General features: G+C 36.2%; 1 protein-coding gene across 2 annotated transcripts in view; it reads left to right on the top strand.

The window, feature by feature from the left end:
- The window catches only part of LOC115875824 (GIGYF family protein CG11148), a 52,690-nt gene that overhangs the window by 3,085 nt on the left and 26,354 nt on the right, over window positions 1–23,251 (top strand). For both annotated transcript variants that reach the window (XM_030891347.1, XM_030891348.1), the window contains exons 5-8: window positions 2,639–2,865; window positions 19,417–19,566; window positions 21,753–21,964; window positions 22,022–22,205. In XM_030891347.1, coding sequence (XP_030747207.1) covers window positions 2,639–2,865; window positions 19,417–19,566; window positions 21,753–21,964; window positions 22,022–22,205 — 773 coding nt within the window. The remainder of the gene's footprint in view (window positions 1–2,638; window positions 2,866–19,416; window positions 19,567–21,752; window positions 21,965–22,021; window positions 22,206–23,251) is intronic.

Below are 23,251 nucleotides of genomic sequence, written 5' to 3'. Positions count from 1 at the left end.
GAAATTGGCGTACGTGCACGGACGCGCAAACTCCGATGCAATGTAACCGCCTGCGTAGATACCATTTGTTTGTTTTTTGCTACGTGCACGTCCGAGCACGTATTTTATGTATTGTGTTCTACTGGACAGATTTTGATGATTTTTATGCAGTTTGTAGCTAAATTATTTGACTTTTTAGTAAGGTCCGACCGAGATCTCGGTTCGGTCTCGGTTACAGTCATTCTCGGCTAAAAATCAGGCCGAGATCTCAGCCTCATTCTCGGCATAAAAAGGCCGAGATTATCGGCCACGACCGAGACTGCCTTCGATCGTCAAATTAGCTTATTTTTGACCGTATCGCTCCACCTATCGATGCGTGGATGAATGAATGCCCGTTCGAAGTAAAAAAAAAGAATGGATTATATCTGATATCTGATCCATAAACGATCTGATCAAATCACGAAAGGGATTTCCCGGACGGCTGAAAAATCGCCTTTGTATTTTTATGCCTAAGCAATGAACGAAATGTTAGATGTTAGTTTTATAAATTTAACAGAATTGTGCTTTAATATGAATTACTCGAATATCCTACTAATAAGTAAACGTTTTGTGTGGAATTATTCACCTCTATACAGAGTTCTGAAACCAGCAGCTTATCCATTCTAGTCTGCATTACCAAAAAGCATCTCTAGTAGACTATTTAGAACTAATGTGATGAAACACTGCATAATTTGAAAGGATGGAATGCTGAAAAATTACTTTTTTAGCCTATAACATAGACTAAAAAAAGTAATTTTATTAGTATACGTAATTTTATAGTATTAAACCCTATAAAACCGTTTCTGCATAAAATAAACGTAGTAGTTTGAAAGAGCATTTAAATTTGATTCGATAAATTTTAAGAAATACAGGGTGTTGCATTTGAAATAACGAAGTTTTTATGTAAAATAAATATACATATAAAATGGACAAGCAATTTTTGATACTCCTATATACATTTAAGGATGCAACGCATTTTTTTAGTAAAGTTTATTTCTCTGGCTTCAAAGTCAACACAAGAATTAACTCTGAAAAGTAATGTACAGGGTGTTGACAAACGTTTTTATTATAACATGCATATTTAAATATATTTAAATATTTCAAAAACCAAAGCTTGTAAACATTAAACCCTTATAATAAATGCCTTATTTTATGTCCAAGAATCCAAAAATGAAATAAAATACAGGGTGTTTTATAAGAAAAAATATAACTCTGGTATGGATCTTACTTACACTTAGACACACCCTGTACATTTCAAAAAAATTTTAAATTATGCACATTGCCTTCCCACATATACCCATAAAATAGGATACCTATTCTATTAATTTTAATTGTGTTTTTTAGAAATTGTGAATGATCGTAAACTAAGTATAAAGAGTAATTGAAACCATTAGAGGCTAATTTATTCCACCAATTGCGAGGTTCTGAATGAAGCTTTAAGCTTCAAGCCCTTTGAATAAGAAGACTAAAGAAGGAGCATAATGCTATCCATGTATTCATGCATGCTGGGCGGAAAAAGCACTCTAGGGTGGGGATCCTTGACAGTTCTGTTTGACGATTCATTTGACACATTTCAATTTGATTTGAAATTTTGTGGATTTGTCAGTCTTTACGGAGCTTATTTTATGTTATTTATTATTTATTCTACTACTGATAGTTGTATAAAGGTAGTAAATCTAGATGGAAATTGTGGCAGAACTTAAATTAACAGTGACACTATTGCGATTTATCGAAAAAGACTCTAAAATAGTTGGTTGTGTAGCGTGCGGTAGATCTCGGCAAAAATCGAGTGAAATAATGGAACAACTTTTCGCTAGTAAGTAACTATATATTATACATACGTGTAGTAAACCGATCATTTATGAAATTCACTTAAAGTAACTAATTATATATTTTTTCTTGCATTTTTGCTTTTATTTACTACTTGTCAAAGATTAGATGTCAAAGATTTAGATACGTAAATTTGACTTACGTGCTTCAGTAGCGTATCGGATGTTTATGGTTATAAATAATTATTATAACTTATCTATTTTTATTAAAATTTTATATTTTTATAACAATTTTAATAACTACCAACATTTATTCACAACGTAAAATAAACTAAAAAATTATTGAGTCTACCCCACGTCTACCCTACATCATAGTTTTACATTTTTTAAATAAAATTAGAACGGCACTGATAAACCGGAATTTAAGTCGGCCATATTTGAGGCCCATCGCGGTGGACCTAAGATTTTTGATATGCTCCTTCCTTAGTCTTCTTATCAAAGTTCAAGCCTAATATTTAGCTTATCAACTTTTGATTTCTAACCACAATTTCTCTTGACGGATGATAATCAAAGACCAAAATGACAAATGAAAAGTCAAAAGTTTGTTAACTTTTTCTACTAATTGCAAATGACTATCAGTAATTTTGACAAACTTCTACGCTAATTGAAACCACTAATTTATTCCACTAATTGCGAGGTTCTGAATGAAGCTTTATCCCAAGGTTTATTCTTTATTTGACATTGATCAATAATAGTGTAAATGTGTCATGAGATTAAACCTATTTTTTACATAAACTGTTGTGGGTACTGGGGTTGTTCCTCTTTTAACACTCCACCAATCATTCTTGCAGGTCGTTCTACGAGTTGGAGGGGCGAGGCGGAAGGCGAGGAGAGGTCGGGCCCGCCCGAAAGAGGTGGCCGCCAGAACTGGAGCGAGAGCGGCCGGGGTGCGCCGCCCTCGTCCCGCAAGTCCTGGGACAACGAGGACCACCTGCCGGAGTGGGCCAACGAGAACCCGTTGGAGAGCGGTGGCTCCTTCGACGACCGGGGGGCGTTCCACGGCTCGGACGACGAACAGGTAAGACTCAACACTACCACAATCAGTCTAACAGAAGAATATACAGTCAGATGTAAAGTCAGTCTACCACCTAATCAATATTAAAAATAATCAAATTTAAAATGTTATATTTTTGTTATTTTTATTCTTATTTTCATGAATTTTTTAGCAAATTGTATATAATTATATCAACTTTAATTCGTAAACTCAGTTTTTTATAATCTTTAGTATTTGGCATATTATACAGGGTCAATCGAGGGGTTGTTTTTTTACCTTAACTTTAAAACACCCTATGCAATAGTTTCGTGTGTAAATTTTCCTAAAATATAATTTTGCGGTCAGAATCAAGCCTCCTGAGCATTTTTTTGGATCATGTCAATACATGCCTTGGTTAATTTTATGAGCGAAATGAACTTCCCATCAACAATTTGCAATTTTTTCAATTATCATTTCTGTTTTGAAGTTATTTTTCATTGTGACAAGGCGGTTTTGGTGATTCGTGAAATATATATTAGTATGAACTGCCCATCATGTTCGATGTTAGGGAAATGCATGGCAGGAGGGTTAGAGGTCGCGAAGCAGTACCAGCTTCATTAAATGAACTTCGCTTGGGTTTTCAAGAAGAATGGGAAAGCATAACGCAATATGGTATATGCAGTCTCAATGACAGTATGCACGGACGTATACAGGCAGTTATAGCAGCCAAAAGAGGGCAATACAAATTATTAGGGTATTCTTTACAAATTTTTTTCTGTTTGTATACTTCAGTATTACAGATGTTTTCTTTAATATCGTTAGTTCTGTTATCGCTATTAATGTTTATTGAAACCAGGACTGTATCGTTAGTCTTTAACGTTTTTTTTTTATTTAGTATAGAGTATCCAATGCAGTGTAATATGATGTTACGACAATAGTAATCAAAACCATCCCGTCATTTTAAAAAATTACATCAAAAAGTAATGATAATTGAAAAAATTGCAAATTGATCGAGATCAGTTCATTTCGCTCTTAAAAATTAACCAAAGCATGTATTGACATGAATCAACAAACAAAATGTTTAGGAGTCATGGTTCTGACCGTAAAATTATATTTTAGAAAAATTTACACACGAAATTATTGCACAGGGTGTTTTAAAGTTAAGGTAAAAAACAACCCCCCGATTAACGCTGTGTAATATGCCAAATACTAAAGGTTATAAAAAAATGAGTTTACGAATTAAAGTTGATATAATTATATACAGTTTGCTAAAAAATTCATGAAAATAGGGCTAAAAATGACAAAAATATAACACTTTAAATTTGACCACAGCTTTCTCCTTTGCGTTTTTTTGCATCTGAGTGTATTTTTATTTCTATGGTTTATATATATGATAAAAACTACTTAAAAAAATGACAGCAAAAACAATATTTTGAATGAAAATGATGGAAAATTGTCATAATATATTCTATCGCTGTACAGGGTGTCCCATTTTCGTGTATTTTCCAGGATTTCTCGCTTATGCGTACAGGTACAAAGATGCGGTTTTTACACATAGGGTATTGTATTATGAAACTAAGGGTACGAACATAGTGGAGGCAGGTTTCTGCTTTCCGGCAACCAGCGCCGTCTCTGGGGACCTATTCTTGACCACTCGCATCTTCAAATATCGCTCACATCTCGCATCTCCGAAAAAGCCATATAACAATACACGTGATGCGTAATTTTGCGTATATGCCGTGCATTGTTATATGGCTTTTTCGGAGATGCGAGCAGGGTTCGGAAGTAGTTAATTAAGAGGAAATTTACCTGATTAAGTAACCTAACCTAACTATATTCAAACGCCGCTCCCGCCGCGCCAGCGCCGCACATAGGGGTATTTGGTCTATAAACTGGCCAAAAGTGAAATATTTTTATTTTCATTTTTTATCTTAACTGAATACAAATCTATAAATACTAAATGTAAGCGCGTTTATTAGCTTTTTTTAAGTCGTAAGTTGACTATCAAATAACGTTTTCTTCTATTCTATTTCTTTATAATGTTTTATATTTAAAAAATCAGAGGCATTTTTATAAGGTGTAAGACTATTCGGCAATATTCCGCATGGAAATTAGTATCCGTTCAATGCTTAAAGTCTCCAGCTTTGGAATATGTACAAAAATCTTGCCAATATTTGCCACTGCCAAAAAAACATTGATTTAAATAGATTCTTAAAGGAAATAGTCTTTACCCTATAACACCCATCCTCGCTCAAATATCGTCTATAATATACAAATTACTTTCTTGTTCTAGCATCCTCATCCAATTGCTTGATTTTGCACAGAATGGCCCTATTTGATCGGTGGAAAGGGTTTCAGAGTAGAGGAAAAAATATTGTGTAGGAAAAACAAAATGGGGTTCCATATTAGCAACCTCTCCTCTAATTAATAATTAATATTACAAGCAAAAAAGCAAAAAAATCATAAAACATAATTTTGGCCAACTTTTAGTTCTTAATACCCTCTGTGTGCCGTCGGCGCGTGCAAAAGCAGAAATAAATAAATTTTCGTTCCGGTAAAAGCGAGAACGCCGATGAACGCTGGTTGACGGTGCCTGCCTGCCATCTGCCTGCTTTCACTGTGAACTAGCCGATTTGATAACACGCTTTAATTTTTCAAGGTTATAACCGCGAGGCGGCGCGGCGCGGCGCTACGATGTACCCATATACAGGGTGTCCCAGAAATAAGTGCAAGTATTTTATACTTAACTGGTAGTATAGTTCAACCCCAGAAACACGCCAATGAGGTTTTTTCTAAATATTTTTTCTGAAAATTCGGAATTTTTGAAAATTTTTTGGAATTTTTTTAGTTTTTATTTAAAGAAAATAATTTCTTGATAATATGGCAACATAGGTAGTAGATTAAAGTTACAAGAAAGAAAATCCAGAAAAGATCTAGTGGTTCTCAAAATTTTAGAAAAATATTTTTTTTGGAAATTTTCAAAGTAAAATAACTCCGTTATTTTGGACTTATTTGAAAAACGATAAAGAGAAAATATGTTTCTTTTATCGAGATCTACCAGCCTTTAAAATACTTGCACTTATTTCTGGGATACCCTGTTTATAACAATACACGTGATGCGTATACGCAAAATTGCGAACGATGTCAAGAATAGGTGCCCAGATTGGCGCTGGCTACCAGAAAGCGGCAAACCTGCTTGCACTGTGTTCGCACACTAAGGATGCTACACACAGATTTGTCCTAGCCCTTTTACTTCCTGAAGTACAAGGCGAATTTGAAAATGTTGCATTTTTTCGATCCCCTTCGTCTTTCGGTTCTTATAACTTATTGAAAAGGTGAGTGTCATAGAGTTTTTCACTTAGAATTTAGTGGCATAACTGGATTTTCGCTTGGAGCTGATATTCTTGAAAGATGACCCAAACTTATGTTTTTTTTTAAATCGGATACCCTGTATATTATTTTTTTATTTTACTTATTTTAAATATTGTCAAGGTGTATTACTGGTTGCATAACTGCATACTGCTAAAAAATCGCAACATGCATTGAGGAACCTGGCGCATTCGCCAGAAAGTAAAGAAAATTATAGAATTCTTTAGAAAAATCTAGAAACAACCGCCAGGGGGTATATAAGGCCCGCGCTTTGACAGTTGGACAAGTTTAAAGTTTGAAGTCAAGTCTGAAGATATTCTGAAGTTTGAAAATACCGCGAAATACCGTTAGAGTAATAGTAGTTGCATAAGTTGTGTTGTAAATAGTATAAGTTGTGTGTACAGAGTGAAACAAATAAATTCGTTAAGTATTTTATCGTGAGTTTAAATAGTGGACCCACGGAATCCGTAACAATTGGTGTCAGAAGTGGGATTCAAGAGGATTTTAAGCAGAAATTAAGTGGATTGGAAGATTTTTAGACCGAATTAGAGTATTTTTATGGTTGGTACAAGGGAACAAGCGAAGAAAATGGAGGAAGTAAGCAAATTATTGGGCGATTTTATGGAGAATATGAGAAGAGAGAAGGCAGAAGATCAAGAAAGACTCCGTAAAGAACGAGAAGAAGAGCGAGGCCCGATTAGAAAGAGAAAAGGAAGAGGAAAAACTACGACGTCAACAAGAACAGGACCGGCTTGAGAACATTTTCGAAGATTTGAAAGTTCAACGACAACAAGAGAAACAAGAAGAACAGGACCGGCTTGAGAAAATACTGGGTAATTTGGAAATTCGTTTGGAGGAGCGACGTCAAAAGAAAGACAAGAAGAACAGGACCGTATTCAGAAAATTTTAGAAAATCAAGGAATTAGACAAGAACGGTTGGAGAAAATTGTTGAAGATTTAGAAGTGCGTCGCCAGAAAGAAAAATTTGAAGATCAGGACCGTCTTAAGAAAACTTTGGAAAATCAGGAATTTCGACTACAGAAGAATTTTGAAGACCTGGAAAAACGGCAGGAAAATCAACTTCAAGAAACCGTAGAAGATCTTGAGAAACGCCTTCAGCAGAAGATAGAAAGATTGGAGATGGACCTACAGAAGACCAAGGTACAAGTAAAGACACCTGGCGTTCAAGGAACAGCGAACCTTAAGGCCCCGACCTACGATGGACAAACGACATGGACAATGTACCACCGTCAGTTTGAAGCAGCCGCCGCTGCCAACGGATGGACTGACCAGGAGAAAGCAGCGGCACTTGTCATCGCGCTGCGTGGCCCTGGAACTGTTGCAAACTATTCCTGCAGCCCAACAGCAGGAATACCAAACTTTGGTCGCTGCACTGGACAGAAGATATGGCGACCAACATCGACGCCAACTTTACCAGGCTCAGATCAAGACACGCCTGCAGAGGTCCGGAGAGAGTCTGCAGGAATTTGAAGCAGACTTACGTCGGCTGGTACACCTAGCGTATCCTGAAGCACCGGAAGGATTTAGGAGGAACTCGCTGCTCAGTGCTTTATCAGCGGACTGAGGAACAACGAATTACAGAGGGCGCTGCAAATATCCCGATTTTCTACCAGCAGCGAAGCACTGGTCAGGGCGCTGGAAATCGAAGCTGCTTTTAGCGCCATCCTAGACCGAAGATAAGATCGGTACGGTAGAGGAACAGCCCGAGAGTACCCACAGAAGTTTGGAGGAGATGTGTAGAAAATTCGACAAACTATGTGAGCTACTAATAAACAAGGGAATCAACAATAACCAGACAGAGAACCAGAGAAGATCCCAGGACATAAGGTGCTATAGATGTGGCAGGAATGGCCACATCAAACGGGATTGCCGCGTTCATGCGATCCCGTTCAGCATCCAGAGAACGTAGGCACCAGGAAAACTAAAATCAGTCAATACTAAGGGGCGAGTATTGACTGGGGAGAACAGAGCCCCCAGGATTTTTTCCATTAGGAGTCTAGGAACAACCGCTGACAGCTTGGTGATCGACGGGAAAGTCAATGGAAAGGGAATTCGAATGACTGTGGATACTGGCGCTATGGTATCGTTGGTGCGGGCTAACTCAGTGCAAGGATTGAAGCTGATGTCTCTGGGAAGAAGAGTGTGTTTACGTACAGTTACGGGGGAAATGGCCGTTGCACGGGGAAAGGCTATCGTCGAACTGAAGTTAGGAAATTTGAAGTTTCAGCATAGCGTCTTAGTGGCAGATATTGAAGATGACTTCATCTTGGGCATGGATATGATTCGTCAACATGGATTTTCGTTCGATCACCAGAGAAATATCTTAAATATTGGATATGAAGAGTTCATGTTATCTCCAGACGAGGGACCAGGCAGAATGGATGTAAGATCAGCGGAAACTGTGGTGATACCTGGTAATACCGAGAAGATCGTATTCGGTAAAGTGGAGAAAATCGCTGGGTGCTGTGTTGGACTGGTAAAAAGTGGCGACAAGAAACAAGATAGGTACTTAGTAGGAAAGTCATTGGTGAACACCGACAAGAATATACCGATCAGAATTGCGAATGTTTTCCCGAATTGTGTCAAGATTCAAAAAGGTGACAAGATAGCCATCTGCGAACCTGTAAGAAGTGTCACCCGATGTGATGAAGTGTCGTCAGCTGTTACACAAATGGCATCCAAAGAAACACTAAAACATCTAGAACAGCCATGGGATCACCTAACATATGAGGAGAAACAGAAGGCTAAGCAGTTCCTGCGAAAGCATGGCGGTATTTTTGAGAAAAATAACAGTGGAAAACGGATTTTGTGAAGCACCGGATTAATACTGGTCATGCTCAGCCGATTCGACAACGTCCTAGAAGGGTGCCCCTTTCCAAACAACAAGAAATGGAGACAATGGTAGATAAGATGCTAGAAGATGGAGTTATCGAAGAATCATCGAGTCCATGGTCATCTCCTGTTGTTTTGGTGACGAAGAAAGATGGTAGTACACGATTCTGCGTGGACTATCGGAAGCTCAATGACGTCACTAAGAAGGACAGCTACCCACTGCCACGTATAGACGACACGTTAACCACACTGGCAGGTTCGTGCTGGTTCTCCACTCTCGACTTAAAGAGTGGATACTGGCAAGTTGGTCTGGACGAGGAAGACAAAGAAAAGACGGCTTTTTCTACAGGAAACGGACTATACCAATTCAAGGTCATGCCGTTTGGATTATGCAATGCTCCAGCCACTTTCGAACGTCTCATGGAGGTGGTGTTAAGAGGATTAACTTGGAAAACGTGCTTGGTTTACCTCGACGATGTATTGGTTATGGGAAGAACTTTTGAGGAGCATTTGCGAAATTTAGAAGAAGTCTTTGGCCGCATACGGAATGCTCACCTGTACTTGAACCCGAAGAAGTGTAGCTTATTCCAGCGACAAGTGGAATTCTTGGGTCATGTAGTCTCGGCAGACGGAATTTACACCGACCAGAAGAAAATCGCTGCGATCAAGGATTGGCCTAAACCTCGCGACAAACATGAACTTAGAAGTTTTCTGGGTTTATGCACCTATTACAGAAGATTTGTCAAGGGATTTGCCAATATAGCTGCACCCTTACATAGACTTACAGGTGATGAAGTCGGCTACGAATGGAACACCGATTGTGATGTAGCCTTTGGAAGACTTAAGGCGGCTTTATGTTCAAGTCCTATTTTAGCCTATCCATAACCAAAGAATATCTTAATACCCTAGAAGTCTCGTCTCGCATCAAAATCTGACCTGTCGATGGGGCCTCGCTTTGGCGAGCGAGGCCCCAACTTCGTGGGGCCTCGCTATTTTGCTCGGAATTGAACGAATAGACGCGCGGCGTTGCCTTGTTTTGTGTGTACTTTCTTGAATAGTTTTAAATTATAGTTTTAAATTTCATCTATTGCTATAATCAGTCTTTCCGCTCTCCGCTCTCCGCTCTCCGCACTCCGCACTCCGCAGTTTTCATATGATATTATCTATATAATTCCCGTGTTACAGTTTTGGGTGGTTTTGGTTACCGTACTCCTCCGAAACGGCTTAACCGATTTTGATGAAATTTTATATGTATATTCACTAGGTCTGAGAATAGGTAGTTATACGTATATTTTTTATACCCTTAAGTGATAAGGGTAGTCCACCCCAATTTTTTTTTATTTTGTGAAAAAAAAATATTTTTTTATTTGGCATTAAAAATACAAACAACACTAAATTTTCACCGTTCTACCTTCATCCCTATTTTTTTAATAGGGGTTGTTTTAATTTTGTGTTACTATCCCCGAAACGGCTTAACCGATTTTGATAAAATTTTATATGTATATTCAGTACGTCTAAGAATAGGTTGTTATCTATTTTTATACCCTTAACTGATAAGGGTAGCCGAGAGGGTAGCCCACCCTCATTTTTTTTAGTTTTTGAAAAGAAAAAAATGTTTTTATTTTTTTATTTGGCATTAAGAAATACAAACAACCCTAAATTTTCACCGTTCTGCTATCATCCCCTATTTTTAATAGGGGTTGTTTTTTTTTTGTTGCCATCTCCGAAACGGCCGATTTTGATGAAATTTTATATGTATATTGAGTAGGTCTGAAAATAGGTTGTTATATATTTTTTATACCCTTAAGTGATAAGGATAGCCCACCCCCATTTTTTTTATTTTTTGAAAAAAAAATATTTTAATTTTTTTTATTTGGCATTAAAAAATACAAACAACCCTAAATTTTCACCGCTCTACCATCATCCCCTATTTTTAGTAGGGGTTGTTTTTTAAGTTTTTTGTTACCATCTCCGAAACGGCTTGACCGATTTTGATAAAATTTTATATGTATATTCAGTACGTCTCAGAATAGGTTGTTATCTATTCTTATACCCTTAAGTGATAAGGGTAGCCGAGGGGGTAGCCCACCCTCATTTTTTTATTTTTGAAAAAAAAGATATTTTTTTATTTGGCCTTAAAAATACAAACAACTCTAAATTTTCACCGTTCTACCATCATCCCCTATTTTCTAATAGGGGTTGTTTTTTTGTTACCATCTTCGAAACGGCTTGGCCGATTTTGATGACGTTTTATTATGTATATTGAGTAGGTCTGAAAATAGTTTGTTATCTATTTTTTATACCCTTAAGTGATCAGGGTAGCCCACCCCATTTTTTTTATTTTTGAAGAAAAATATTTTAATTTTTATTTGGCATTAAAAAATACAAACAACCCTAAATTTTCAACGTTCTACCATCATCCCCCTATTTTTTAATAGGGGTTGCTTTTTTAAGTTTTTGTTATCATCTCCGAAACGGCTTGACCGATTTTGATGAAATTTTATATGTATATTCAGTACGTCTAAGAATAGGTTGTTATCTATTTTTATACCCTTATGTGGTTAGGGTAGCCGAGAGGGTAGCCCACCCTCATTTTTATTTTTGAAAAGAAGAAATGTTTTTATTTTTTTAGTTGGCATTAAAAAATACAAATAACCTAAATTTTCACCGTTCCATCATCATCCCCTATTTTTTAATAGGGGTTGTTTTTAATTTTTTGTTACCATCTCCAGAAACAGCTAGACCGATTTTGATAAAATTTATATGTATATTCAGTAGGTCTGGTTTGGTTTGGTCACAACCTATTCCCAGGTTATCTATTTTTTATACCCCTAAGTGATAAGAGTGGTCCACCCCAACTTTTTTTTTATTTTCTAGTAATTTTTTTTTATTTTAATTGTTTTATAGGGAGTGCTTATTTTTTAGAGGGTGCATGTCCAAAATTTTCTTCTGGGTACTCACTTTCATCACTTAAGGGACCTCTGTACAAAATTGCATATTCCTAGTCCTAGAACGGATTTTACATAAAAATTATACAAATTTTTACCCTTAGTTTTATCCCCTTAAGGAATGAATTCCAAAAATCGCTCTAATTATTCAATTACGCTACATAATAAACCTCTGTGCAAATTCTCATATTCCTTGAACAGAATTTATTGTTCCAGAACGTTCAACCCCTCATTTCACACCCTTAGAGGGCGAATTTCCAAAAATTGCTTCTTAGTGCTAAATTACGTTACATAAGGAAAGTCTGCAAAATTCATACTTCTAAAACCGATTTTAACAAATTTTTCTACAAATTTTCATCCCTTATTTTTTAGGGGATGCATGCCTAAAATTCACTTCTAGGTACTCACTTTCATCATTTAAGGGACCTCTGAACATAATTTCATACTACTAGTCCTAGAACGGATTTTACATAAAAAATTATACAAATTTTCACCCCTAGTTTTACCCCCTTAAGGAATGAATTCCAAAAATCACTCTAATTATTCAATTACGCTACATAAGGAACCTCTGTGCAAATTTCATATTCCTTCAAGAGAATTGTTTCAGAACGTTCACCCCTCATTTCACACCCTTAGAGGGCGAATTTCCAAAAATTGCTTCTTAGTGCTAAATTACGTTACATAAGGAACGTCTGCAAAATTCATACTTCTAAAACCGATTTTAACAAATTTTTGTACAAATTTTCATCCCTTATTTTTTAGGGGATGCATGCCTAAAATTCGCTTCTAGGTACTCACTTTCATCATTTAAGGGACCTCTGAACAGAATTTCATACTCCTAATCCTAGAACGGATTTTACATAAAAAATTATACAAAATTTCACCCCTAGTTTTACCCCCTTAAGGAATGAATTCCAAAAATCACTCTAATTATTCAATTACGCTACATAAGGAACCTCTGTGCAAATTTTCATATTCCTTCAACAGAATTGTTTCAGAACGTTCACCCCTCATTTCACACCCTTAGAGGGCGAATTTCCAAAAATTGCTTCTTAGTGCTAAATTACGTTACATAAGGAACGTCTGCAAAATTCATACTTCTAAAACCGATTTTAACAAATTTTTGTACAAATTTTCATCCCTTATTTTTAGGGGATGCATGCCTAAAATTCGCTTCTAGGTACTCACTTTCATCATTTTAGGGACCTCTGAACAGAATGTCATACTCCTAGTTCTAGAACGGATTTTACATAAAAAATTATACAAATTTTCACCCCTAGTTTTACCCCTTAAGGAATGAATTCCAAAAATCACTCTAATTATTCAATTACGCTACATAAGGAACCTCTGTGCAAATTTTCATATTCCTTCAACAGAATTGTTTCAGAACGTTCACCCCTCATTTCACACACCCTGAGAGGGCGAATTTCCAAAAAGTGCTACTTAGTGCTAAATTACGTTACATAAGGAACGTCTGTGCAGAATTTCATACTTCTAAAACCGATTGTAACAAATTTTTGTACAAATTTCATCCCTTATTTCTAGGGAATGAATGTCAAAGTCAAAAATTAGCTTCTGGATACTCACTTTCGTCACTTAAGGAAACTCTTACAAAATTTCATACTCCTAGAACTAACACTTTTTGTACAAAATTTCACCCCCCAGTTTCACTACCCTTAGGCTATACATTTCCAAAAATCGCTTATCAATGTTCAAATGCGCCACATCTGTGCAAAAGTTCATACTCCTAGTAGGTACAGATTTTTTATGTATAATTACGTCCCTTTATCTAATAACACCCCCTTATGGGTCGAATTTTAAAAAGTTACTTAGTAGTGCTCATCTTAGAGAACGAATTAATATTCTCCGTATTTACTCCAGTTTCCTAATACTAACACAGATAACACATAATCATACTAGTTAATTTTTTATTGGAATAGAAGTAATTTTTATTAGAAGGTACAAAAAAATTAAAAATCTAAAATTTTATTTTCATAGCTACGTTTTTTTTTCATAGCCTTAGGATGCCTCATGTACTATCGAATATACGAAATATATAATCAATACGTGTTGAACTTTCTTTAAATATCGAGAAATAAAATATGTTTTGGCAACACCGTACGAAATATCGCCGCGCGTAGTCCTCAAAATTTAAAATATTAGCATTTTCAGGCTTCGATTATGTTCAAAAGCGCCACCGTGTGACAAATCACTAAAGCTTCCACACGAGATTTCTTAAAACTATAATATTCTTTGCCATAACAACAAGGGAGGTATATCCTGGATACCGACGCCAGCAACATCGGCATCGGTGCAGTGCTATCACAAGTGCAAGATGGCGAAGAACGAGTGATAGAATATTACAGTCGAGTTCTATCTAAACCAGAAAGGAATTACTGCGTTACCCGGAAGGAGCTGCTAGCAATTGTGAAGGCAGTTGATCATTTTCATAAATACCTGTATGGCCAAGAATTTTTAATTAGGACAGATCATGCGGCTCTCAAATGGCTTATGGAGATGAAACAACCTGAAGGTCAAATAGCACGATGGCTCGAGAAGCTCCAGCAGTATCACTTTACCATCCAACATCGTGCTGGAAAGATGCATGGTAACGCAGACGGTTTATCCAGAAGACCCTGTCAAATCGATTGTAAGCACTGCAGTAAAACGGAACAACGTGAAATTACTGTCATGATAAGGAGTTTTAAGCTTGGAACCGATGAACAGTGGACGACGACACAATTGAGGAACGACCAAATGGAAGATCCAGACATCGGAGCAATACTACGGCTCAAGGAAGGTAACGGCGAGAGACCACCGTGGCAGGATATTGCAAACAGAGGGCTCGTTTTCAAAGCTCTCTGGGCTCAGTGGAATTCACTGGTTATTGAGAATGGATTGTTAAAGCGCACGTGGGAAAGTGCGGATGGCAGGACAGTAACAACTCAGTTACTGTACCAAGGAAGAAAGTTACCCAGGTATTGGAAGAAATTCACGGTGGTAAAACTGGAGCCCATCTTGGGGTAAACAAGACCTTGAGCAAGCTGAGAGATCGCTTTTACTGGGTGGATTATTGCGAAGATGTCAAGAAATGGTGTCGACAATGTAAAATTTGTGCAGCCAGCCAAGAACCAACCACTCGATCTAGGGGAAAAATGAAACAATATAACGTTGGACTGCCATTCGAAAGAATCGCTGTTGACATTGCAGGCCCATTCCCTGAAACGCACAAGGGCAACAAGTACGTTTTAGTGGCGATGGATTATTTCAGTAAATGGCCAGAAGTTTTTGCCATTCCAAACCAAGAAGCATCGACTGTAGCTGAAGTATTAGTCAATAATGTCTTCAGTAGATTTGGAATTCCTTTAGAGCTTCACACTGACCAAGGAAGGAACTTCGAGTCAAGACTGTTCCAGAAGATGTGTGATCTGCTTGGTATTCACAAGACTAGGACAACAGCTTTACATCCGCAGTCTGATGGGATGGTCGAGAGATTCAATAAGACCATTGAAGAACATCTCTCGAAAATGGTGGATGAACATCAAAGAGATTGGGATCAGCATATACCACTATTCCTAATGGCATATAGAAGTGCAGTTCACAACACCACCGGACTTTCACCATCGAAGATTTTATTTGGTCGAGAATTACGGTTGCCTTGTGACTTGGTGTTCGGATCACCAGACGACAGCACCACGAACGTAGAGGACTACGCGGATGAACTGAAGGAAAGGTTATTGGGAATTCATAAGGCCGTGAGAAGTAAGATTACGCTAGCCAGTGACCGGATGAAAGCTCGTTACGACCTCAGAGCTAATTCTACGGGATTTCAACAGGACGATATGGTATGGTTATATAACCCACAGCGCAAGAAAGGGAGGTCCCCAAAGTTAACTCCAGCTGGGAAGGTCCTTATACAGTCATCAAGAGGATAAATGATGTTGTGTATCGGATTCAACGCAGCCCTAGAAGTAAGATGAAAGTAGTTCATCTGGATCGATTGAAGAGATACCAGACAGGAAACCTTGATCGGGACGATCAAATTTGAGAAGGGGGCAATGTCAAGGTGTATTACTGGTTGCATAACTGCATACTGCAAAAAAAAATCGTGCATTGAGGAACCTGGCGCATTCGCCAGAAAGTAAAGAAAATTATAGAATTCTTTAGAAAAATCTAGAAACAACCGCCAGGGGGTATATAAGGCCCGCGCTTTGACAGTTGGACAAGTTTAAAGTTTGAAGTCTGAAGATAGTCTGAAGTCTGAAGTTTGAAAATACCGCGAAATACCGTTAGAGTAATAGTAGTTGCATAAGTTGTGTTGTAAATAGTATAAGTTGTGTGTACAGAGTGAAACAAATAAATTCGTTAAGTATTTTATCGTGAGTTTAAATAGTGGACCCACGGAATCCGTAACAATATATTCAAATATATTCTATACTTATTTAAATATATTCTATACTTATTCTAATAAACAATTTAAAAATGCACTTATTTAGGTGATTGAAACAATCAAATGATTTATTCACAAGTTCATCAAAAATACCAATAACTCTGATTAACAGCGTATTATCTAAAAGCTACACAAGTTTGTTTTTAGAGTGCAGTTTTGCAGCGTTTTATATAAACTTACCACTTTATTACCACTGCGAACGGCAGCTTTTCGTTGGTAGAGCAATCGTGGATAAGGTATTTCACTGGAAAGAACTAATTAACAATAACTCGAAATTATAAATATTGGGCGCCAGGCTTGAACAGAGAAAGAAAACACAGTTGTTTATTACTTAAAACAAGTGACTATATTCATTCATCATGTATCCTGATGGTAAATAGCATTGTACAATTTTAATAATTATTATAGTTGTTATATGTCGAGTAAAGCTTTGTATGTAAATAATATTAAATATGTTCTGTGAAAAGACTATGAAAAAATACAATGCATGTAACGTTATAGAAAATATAAGAAAGGTAGCATTACTTTATTTAAATTGTTAAATTTTATGCGGTGTTAAATCTGATATGTTGCAACCTGTAGATTCTAGAATCTATGTCTGGTTATTCATCTGTTAATATAGCGTAATAATAATATCTATAGAAAGTAATACTATTACAAGGCGTAATGTAATGAAATCTAAAATCTAAATCATATTGAAACAACTAAATCGACATAAATGTTCTTAATAATCTAACCACTAAATATAGTCTGTACGATATTATATAAAATGTACGTTAAGACTGAAACTCGACTGAAAACCAGAACCTAAATCTACACTTAGCTGTTCTTGAGGCAATCCTGTTTCAAAGAGTAGCAGCGTGAAGTGGGCTCATATCTCTGTACTGTCTGTCGGCGATCCTGTTGGCCAAAACAACAAAAGGGGCCAGAATGAGGACACCATGAATCAATACAGCCGTAGCTACTGACTAGGCTTAGAAATGGGAGCGAAGCAGCATGGGGCTTACGCTGTATCCATACTGTGGCAATATGGGGACACTACCCGTACCTTGGAACACTACTAGGACCTTGGATAATGTCCGTAACCTTGGAATCAATACATAGATATGGGACACCTGCCCATACCTTGGACACAGTCCGTCCATAAGATAACAGTACAGGGGAACACTACCCGTACCTTGGACACAGTCCGTCCATAAGATAATGTACGTCCATAAGACAATGTACGTTCATAAGACAATGTACGTCCATAAGACCCTAAAAATACGAAACTCTTGTTTAGAACCAAACAAGATCTAATAAACAAAATAAACCTACCTCGAAACACTTCCCGAGGGCTCAATAATAATCAAAGAAACTGTCCTTTCTTCCATGTAACATTCTGGAGGACAAAAGAAAAGTGCCAAGCAAAAACGTGCCAGCAAAATACAAATACAAGTTAAGTTGGGACATCCAAAACTCTATCCTAAAAATATGCAGTAATAATATCGAATCTAAAAGGATAATATTTCATCTTTACCTGTTGCTTTGAAATAGCAGCTGATTCAGATTATACAGCAAGATTTAAATAATTACCGTTTCTAAAAGCCGGGATGGTTAGGTTAGGCTACAGAGCGCTAAAAGCAAAAGTGAGTCCACAGCACAGAGAGTTGACAGAAGCGATGTTGACAGCGCCTCCACAGAGCGATAACAGGGTTGTGTCAAACGATAACAGGGTTGTGGACTAGAGAACGTAAAAATTACGCCAAGCGCGTCAAATAAATTATCCGGCCTGAAAGATAGGGAATCCGGTGATGATACGCCAGACATCATATATTATATATAAAAAATACATGTAACGATCTAAAAACGTTACAGTTTATTAAAATACCAAGATGGAAAGCGAAACTAAATAAAATTAAATAATAATACTCTTAAACTAGGTTAATTTTTGTTACAAAGTTAAATAATCTGATTCTTATGCACGCCGCCTTACAGTGCTCCCACCTCATGAAGCCGTCAAAATAGTAGTTCTCTTCGTTTGCAAAATAGTCCTTGGAATCTTTAGTCCGAGCGCTTAGTCTTTTAGACCGAACTTCCAGCTTGAGAGTGAAAGAAGTCTTGTGAACCAAAATCTGGCTAATACGAACGTTTGTCATCACACAGTAGTCCTTGAATTTTCGCCCTGGTAATCACAGAGGTGTGCGATTGTACATTGCCTTGGTAAAACAAAATTGTCTTCTTCTGCTTCTTCTGTTATAGAACTATTTGCCTTTTAGGAGGTACTTATCTCCCCATTAACAGTCCACAGTTAATTGTGTGTTCAACTTTTGTCTACTTTGATTAATTGGCGCCATGACCTGAATTTATTTCATCCTAACTGTACTAACAGATCCTCTAAAATTGTAATTAAAATAGGTTTTCCTCCAAAGTTAGCATATACTATAACCTCGGAGAGCCCTTTTATGCCTAAATCTTGATTGAATACAAGTTCCCTATTTTTGTTACTTTAGTTCGTTTATCTAGCAATATTTGGTAATCTTAAGCATGTTTAAAATCAGCTACCCACAATTTTCCGGTGGTAGATTATGTGCAGAGTATTCATATACACCACCCAACTTGTCAGTGATTTGCCTTTAGATATTTGCTTTTCAAAAATTAATTTTTGATGTCGGCTTGGTACTCGATTTTATTCAATTCTACAATAACCCTTACTTTGACTTACTCAAGCGACTGTCAAACTAAACTATATATGTATCGAAATCTTTGGAAATCCTTACAATAATTCTTACTTCATCCTTCTCTCATAGTTTTATCTGTCATTTTAATTCAATTAGTATATTGTTTTTCTGTCGTTTTTTGGTTGAGCTATGATGTTTATGATATTTGCTCTATGATTAATGCTTTGTGCTAATTTTAAGGCGAAAAGTAACAAGTTTTATTAGTTTAAAAATAATTTATTTAGTTTAAAAATGTATATATCCATTTTTGTTTAAGTTGGAGGGCAAGGGTAGTTCGAAAAAGGAAGGCCTGCAGAAATCCACGTCTCAACAACATATATCCCAGAAAAACCATCCACCGTTGTTTTCGTCTAAGTCTACAATATCACTAGTACAGGAACCGGACGTCAATAAACATAATATAGAGGTAACAAAAAACAGTGTATTGTAAAGGCTTACTGTTTATTAAATTGAATTATACAGGGTGTGTTACCAAGTTTGGGTCGTGAGTTACAAAAATTTCTTTACATAGGTGACTGTAATATCAGAGAAAAGTTCAGAATTTAATTTTACATTTATAATTTTTTCAGTTTCCTAAAATACAGGGAACATCCATCAGTTTAGTTATGTAGTTCAATATGTTGGATAAAGTTTTTCTTATCTATACCCCCTAAAAATGTAATTTTTGAATTTTTCTAATTATATACTGGATAGTAAAGGAAAACATTGTATTAGAAATTATTCTTTTTGGATTTACTTTTGATCAAGAATAGAATATCGTTTTATTAGGAGTTAAAATTATCTTTTTTGTGGCGAGGCTGTATGCGTATTTGACATTACACGCTAGGCACAAAAAGTAATCTTACTCCGAATAGAACATACTATTTTTTTTCAAACATCGTAATTAATTTTTTGTGAAAGCGTTTCGAAATTGACAGTTTTTGATATTTATTTGAGATTCAAAATGGCGTTCTTTTAGGCATTAGTATCTAAAAATGACATTTGATTAGGCACTAGTGCCTAAAAGTAAAAAATGAAACGTTAGAAACAATGAAAATATTTATTTATTATAAATCTTAAAGGTACAATTATTTAAATTATTAAAGTGAATACAAGAGGCATCCAACTTTTCGTCTCTAAGAGAAATGCAAGTTGTAGGAGTCGGAATAAGTAAATTTCTTGTACTGGCAATGCTGGTAGCTTCTGCTTCTACGTGAACTGCTTTTAATTTCTTGTTTGGCGTATCTTTCTATCCCATGATTCTTTTTGCTATTTCGGTTTTCTGTTCAATTGAATTTTCAATGTAGCCTTCAGCAACCAAGCTTGATCGCCAACCACCATGTCGCTTTATAACTGTTATGTCCGCTCCTGAATCTGCCAGCATTGTTGCAGAGCTGCGCCGGAAACAATGACCAGTGTATTCAATGGCGTTGGAGGGTCCAATAAATTCCGCTATCTTTTTTGGCATACCTCCAATTGTATTGATTCCAACTGGCAGGGTACAGCATTGATTTTTTCGATACGTCAGGAAAAATCGCTTATGTGTCACATTGAGTGGTCGAAGTTTTGCGTACTTACGAAATACATGTAAGAAATTGATACGATCTATTGGTCCCTCAGTAATCGTATAAACTCGTGGAAAATGAGTTTTTGTATTCGGAATCTTCACACTAATAAATGACTGACAGTCTTTAATGGCATCTACGGTCAAAAACGTGATTTCTTCACTCCTACATGCTCCAAATACTTCAACGATTAAGACAACTTTAGCTAACAGGAATTTTTTGTCATCGGCTTCTTTCATAAAGCGTTCTATTTCCAGTTTTGTAAATATTTTTGATTTTTTTGCCTGATATCTGGAAGCTTTTCTTTTTAAAAATGCAATAAGATTTATGAATTTGCTAATATCTACGTTCCTGTTCAGTTAAATTATGGTGGGGAGCATCGAATATTTACTCCACAGAGTTGACGGCTTTAAGGTAGTGGATAACTTCAGGAAATAGCAATACCTTTTTTGTGCAATTCTCAACATGCTTTTCTTTGACCCAGTTTTCAAAGTTGTTGTAGGTGGTCTTGTATAAGTTTTTCGACTTCTCGGGCACTAACATAGATAGCGCAGTTTCAGCAGCTTGTTGAATATCCAAAGACTCGTCATTACTCATTTTTTCACAAAACTTTGTAGGAAATACGGCGACGTTTGAACCTGACAGAACTTTGTCATTAAACAATGCCTTAGAAACCGATTACCAGAACAATTTAAAAAATGTTTAAAAGTAAATAATAATAATACTAGCATAAAAATCTCAAATTATCCGCTTTCGCAAAAAAATCTTGTATGAAATTCGTTGCGAGAAGAGTGTTTTATTACATTACATTAGTGCATTACAATGACAATTTTGCGTCCCGTGCTTAAAACACATTCATTTCGCAACTTGTTACATAAACAGCTATTTTAAAAAAATTTAAACACTCCAAATAATATAAAAAGATTTTAAAGTAATATAAAGAAATTTTTAAATATTTAATAATTTAGCATGCCCAATTAGAAGATAATTCATTTAAGTAGTGACTTTTTAGAATTATTAATTATTTACTGATTACTGTTGTATGTAGGAATCAATATTATCTTCAAAGAATTCAGAAGTGCCATCCGACAGTAGCTCCCCAGACGAGGATCACCATCCACCACTACTTTTAAATACAACAGACAAAATTCTAAAAGAACCCCCTGGTAACACCAACAGAATCAGAGCGAAATCGGAGGGACCGCCGTTCAAACACATAGAAGATCAGCAGCATACAGTCCCACGTACCACAGAAAATAAGTAAGGTTATTGTCAAACGCTACTTAACGATTTGTTGTTATAAATGAGCTTTTTAAGAGTGGAGGATACCGAATTTGAAAAGCTACACGAAGATTTTGTGTTGAAGCTGGTCGGTGTGGAAGAAGAATCGGGCCCAGTGAAACAGAGTCAGTCACATACAGGTTTCGAAGCGGCGAATTTGCCACCTCCTCCGAATTTAGCAGTGCCGGGACAAGATAAATGGTTCTATCAGGATCCTCAAGTAAATCTACATTTTTCTTTTTTTTTTCTTTTTTCTAAAATTTTATGTTTTTGTCCAGCAAAGGGGATGATTTCAATACAGGACATCCAAAAGTTAACAAAAAAATTACTTTTCAAATAATCTTTTTCAGCGATTGTTCAACGTCACGTCATATATTGTCCAACTCTCTTTCACTTGAAAACCAGATGAAAGAGATTGGTGGCGTCATTACGGCATTTCGTAAATTACTGCACATTGTGGCAGTTGTTATTTGATTTGAGATTATAATTTTATTGACGGATATCAATATCAAAATTATAAATTGACCGTGTTGTGAAATAACACTCAGTTTTTTTACTACAACTAACTTAAATGTCTCGCCAATTTAGCAATATATATGTTAAACGAGGAGAAGACGTAAAGCACTCTTACCCGTGGATGTCGTATATAAAGTAATAATATTCAAAGTGGAAATAGTTTTCTTGCAGTTTTACATATATAAATAGATTATATAATTCTTGCCTTTTCTTTTCATTTCTCCCATTTCGGGGAAATCATCCAACCACGGCAGTTCGCGGCAAGAATTATATAATAACTCTGTTTTTTTCTCAGGTAAGATTTATATTTTTTAAGTTAACTATATGGATATGGATGGGTTTATATATAAATCCGTCATGCGTCGTCCCTTGTTTTTTTAACGAGTTTTCTTGGTTTATTTCAAAAATGACAGATCATATTTTGAATATTATTGGAGTGACGGAACGATGAACGAATCTCGGACGCAGATGCGTATGAACTCGCCTTTATATTTTTGAGGCTTGTCAAAGTCTTGTTAAATTATAGGTTATAATTTTTTTGTCAATTTATGTCAAATGCGTTTTAGAAGATGATGTATTTTGATTTGTGTTATTACGTGTGTTTTATGTCTTTTGAATTTAAGTGAAGGAAAAATTGGGGGAAAATTAACTGTAGACCCAGAGCACAGTTTATAGTTAATATTCGGTGCCCAGGCAGAGAGGTTTATACACCAATAAAGTCACTCAAAACTGGAGTAAATGTAAAATAAC

The sequence above is a fragment of the Sitophilus oryzae genome, unplaced genomic scaffold (assembly GCF_002938485.1).
Source record: "Sitophilus oryzae breed Bouriz unplaced genomic scaffold, Soryzae_2.0 scaffold_1396_pilon_pilon, whole genome shotgun sequence".
NCBI lineage: Eukaryota > Metazoa > Arthropoda > Insecta > Coleoptera > Curculionidae > Sitophilus > Sitophilus oryzae.
The sequence above is the reverse complement of the archived record's forward strand: the minus strand, read 5'-3'. Positions and strand labels throughout refer to the sequence as shown.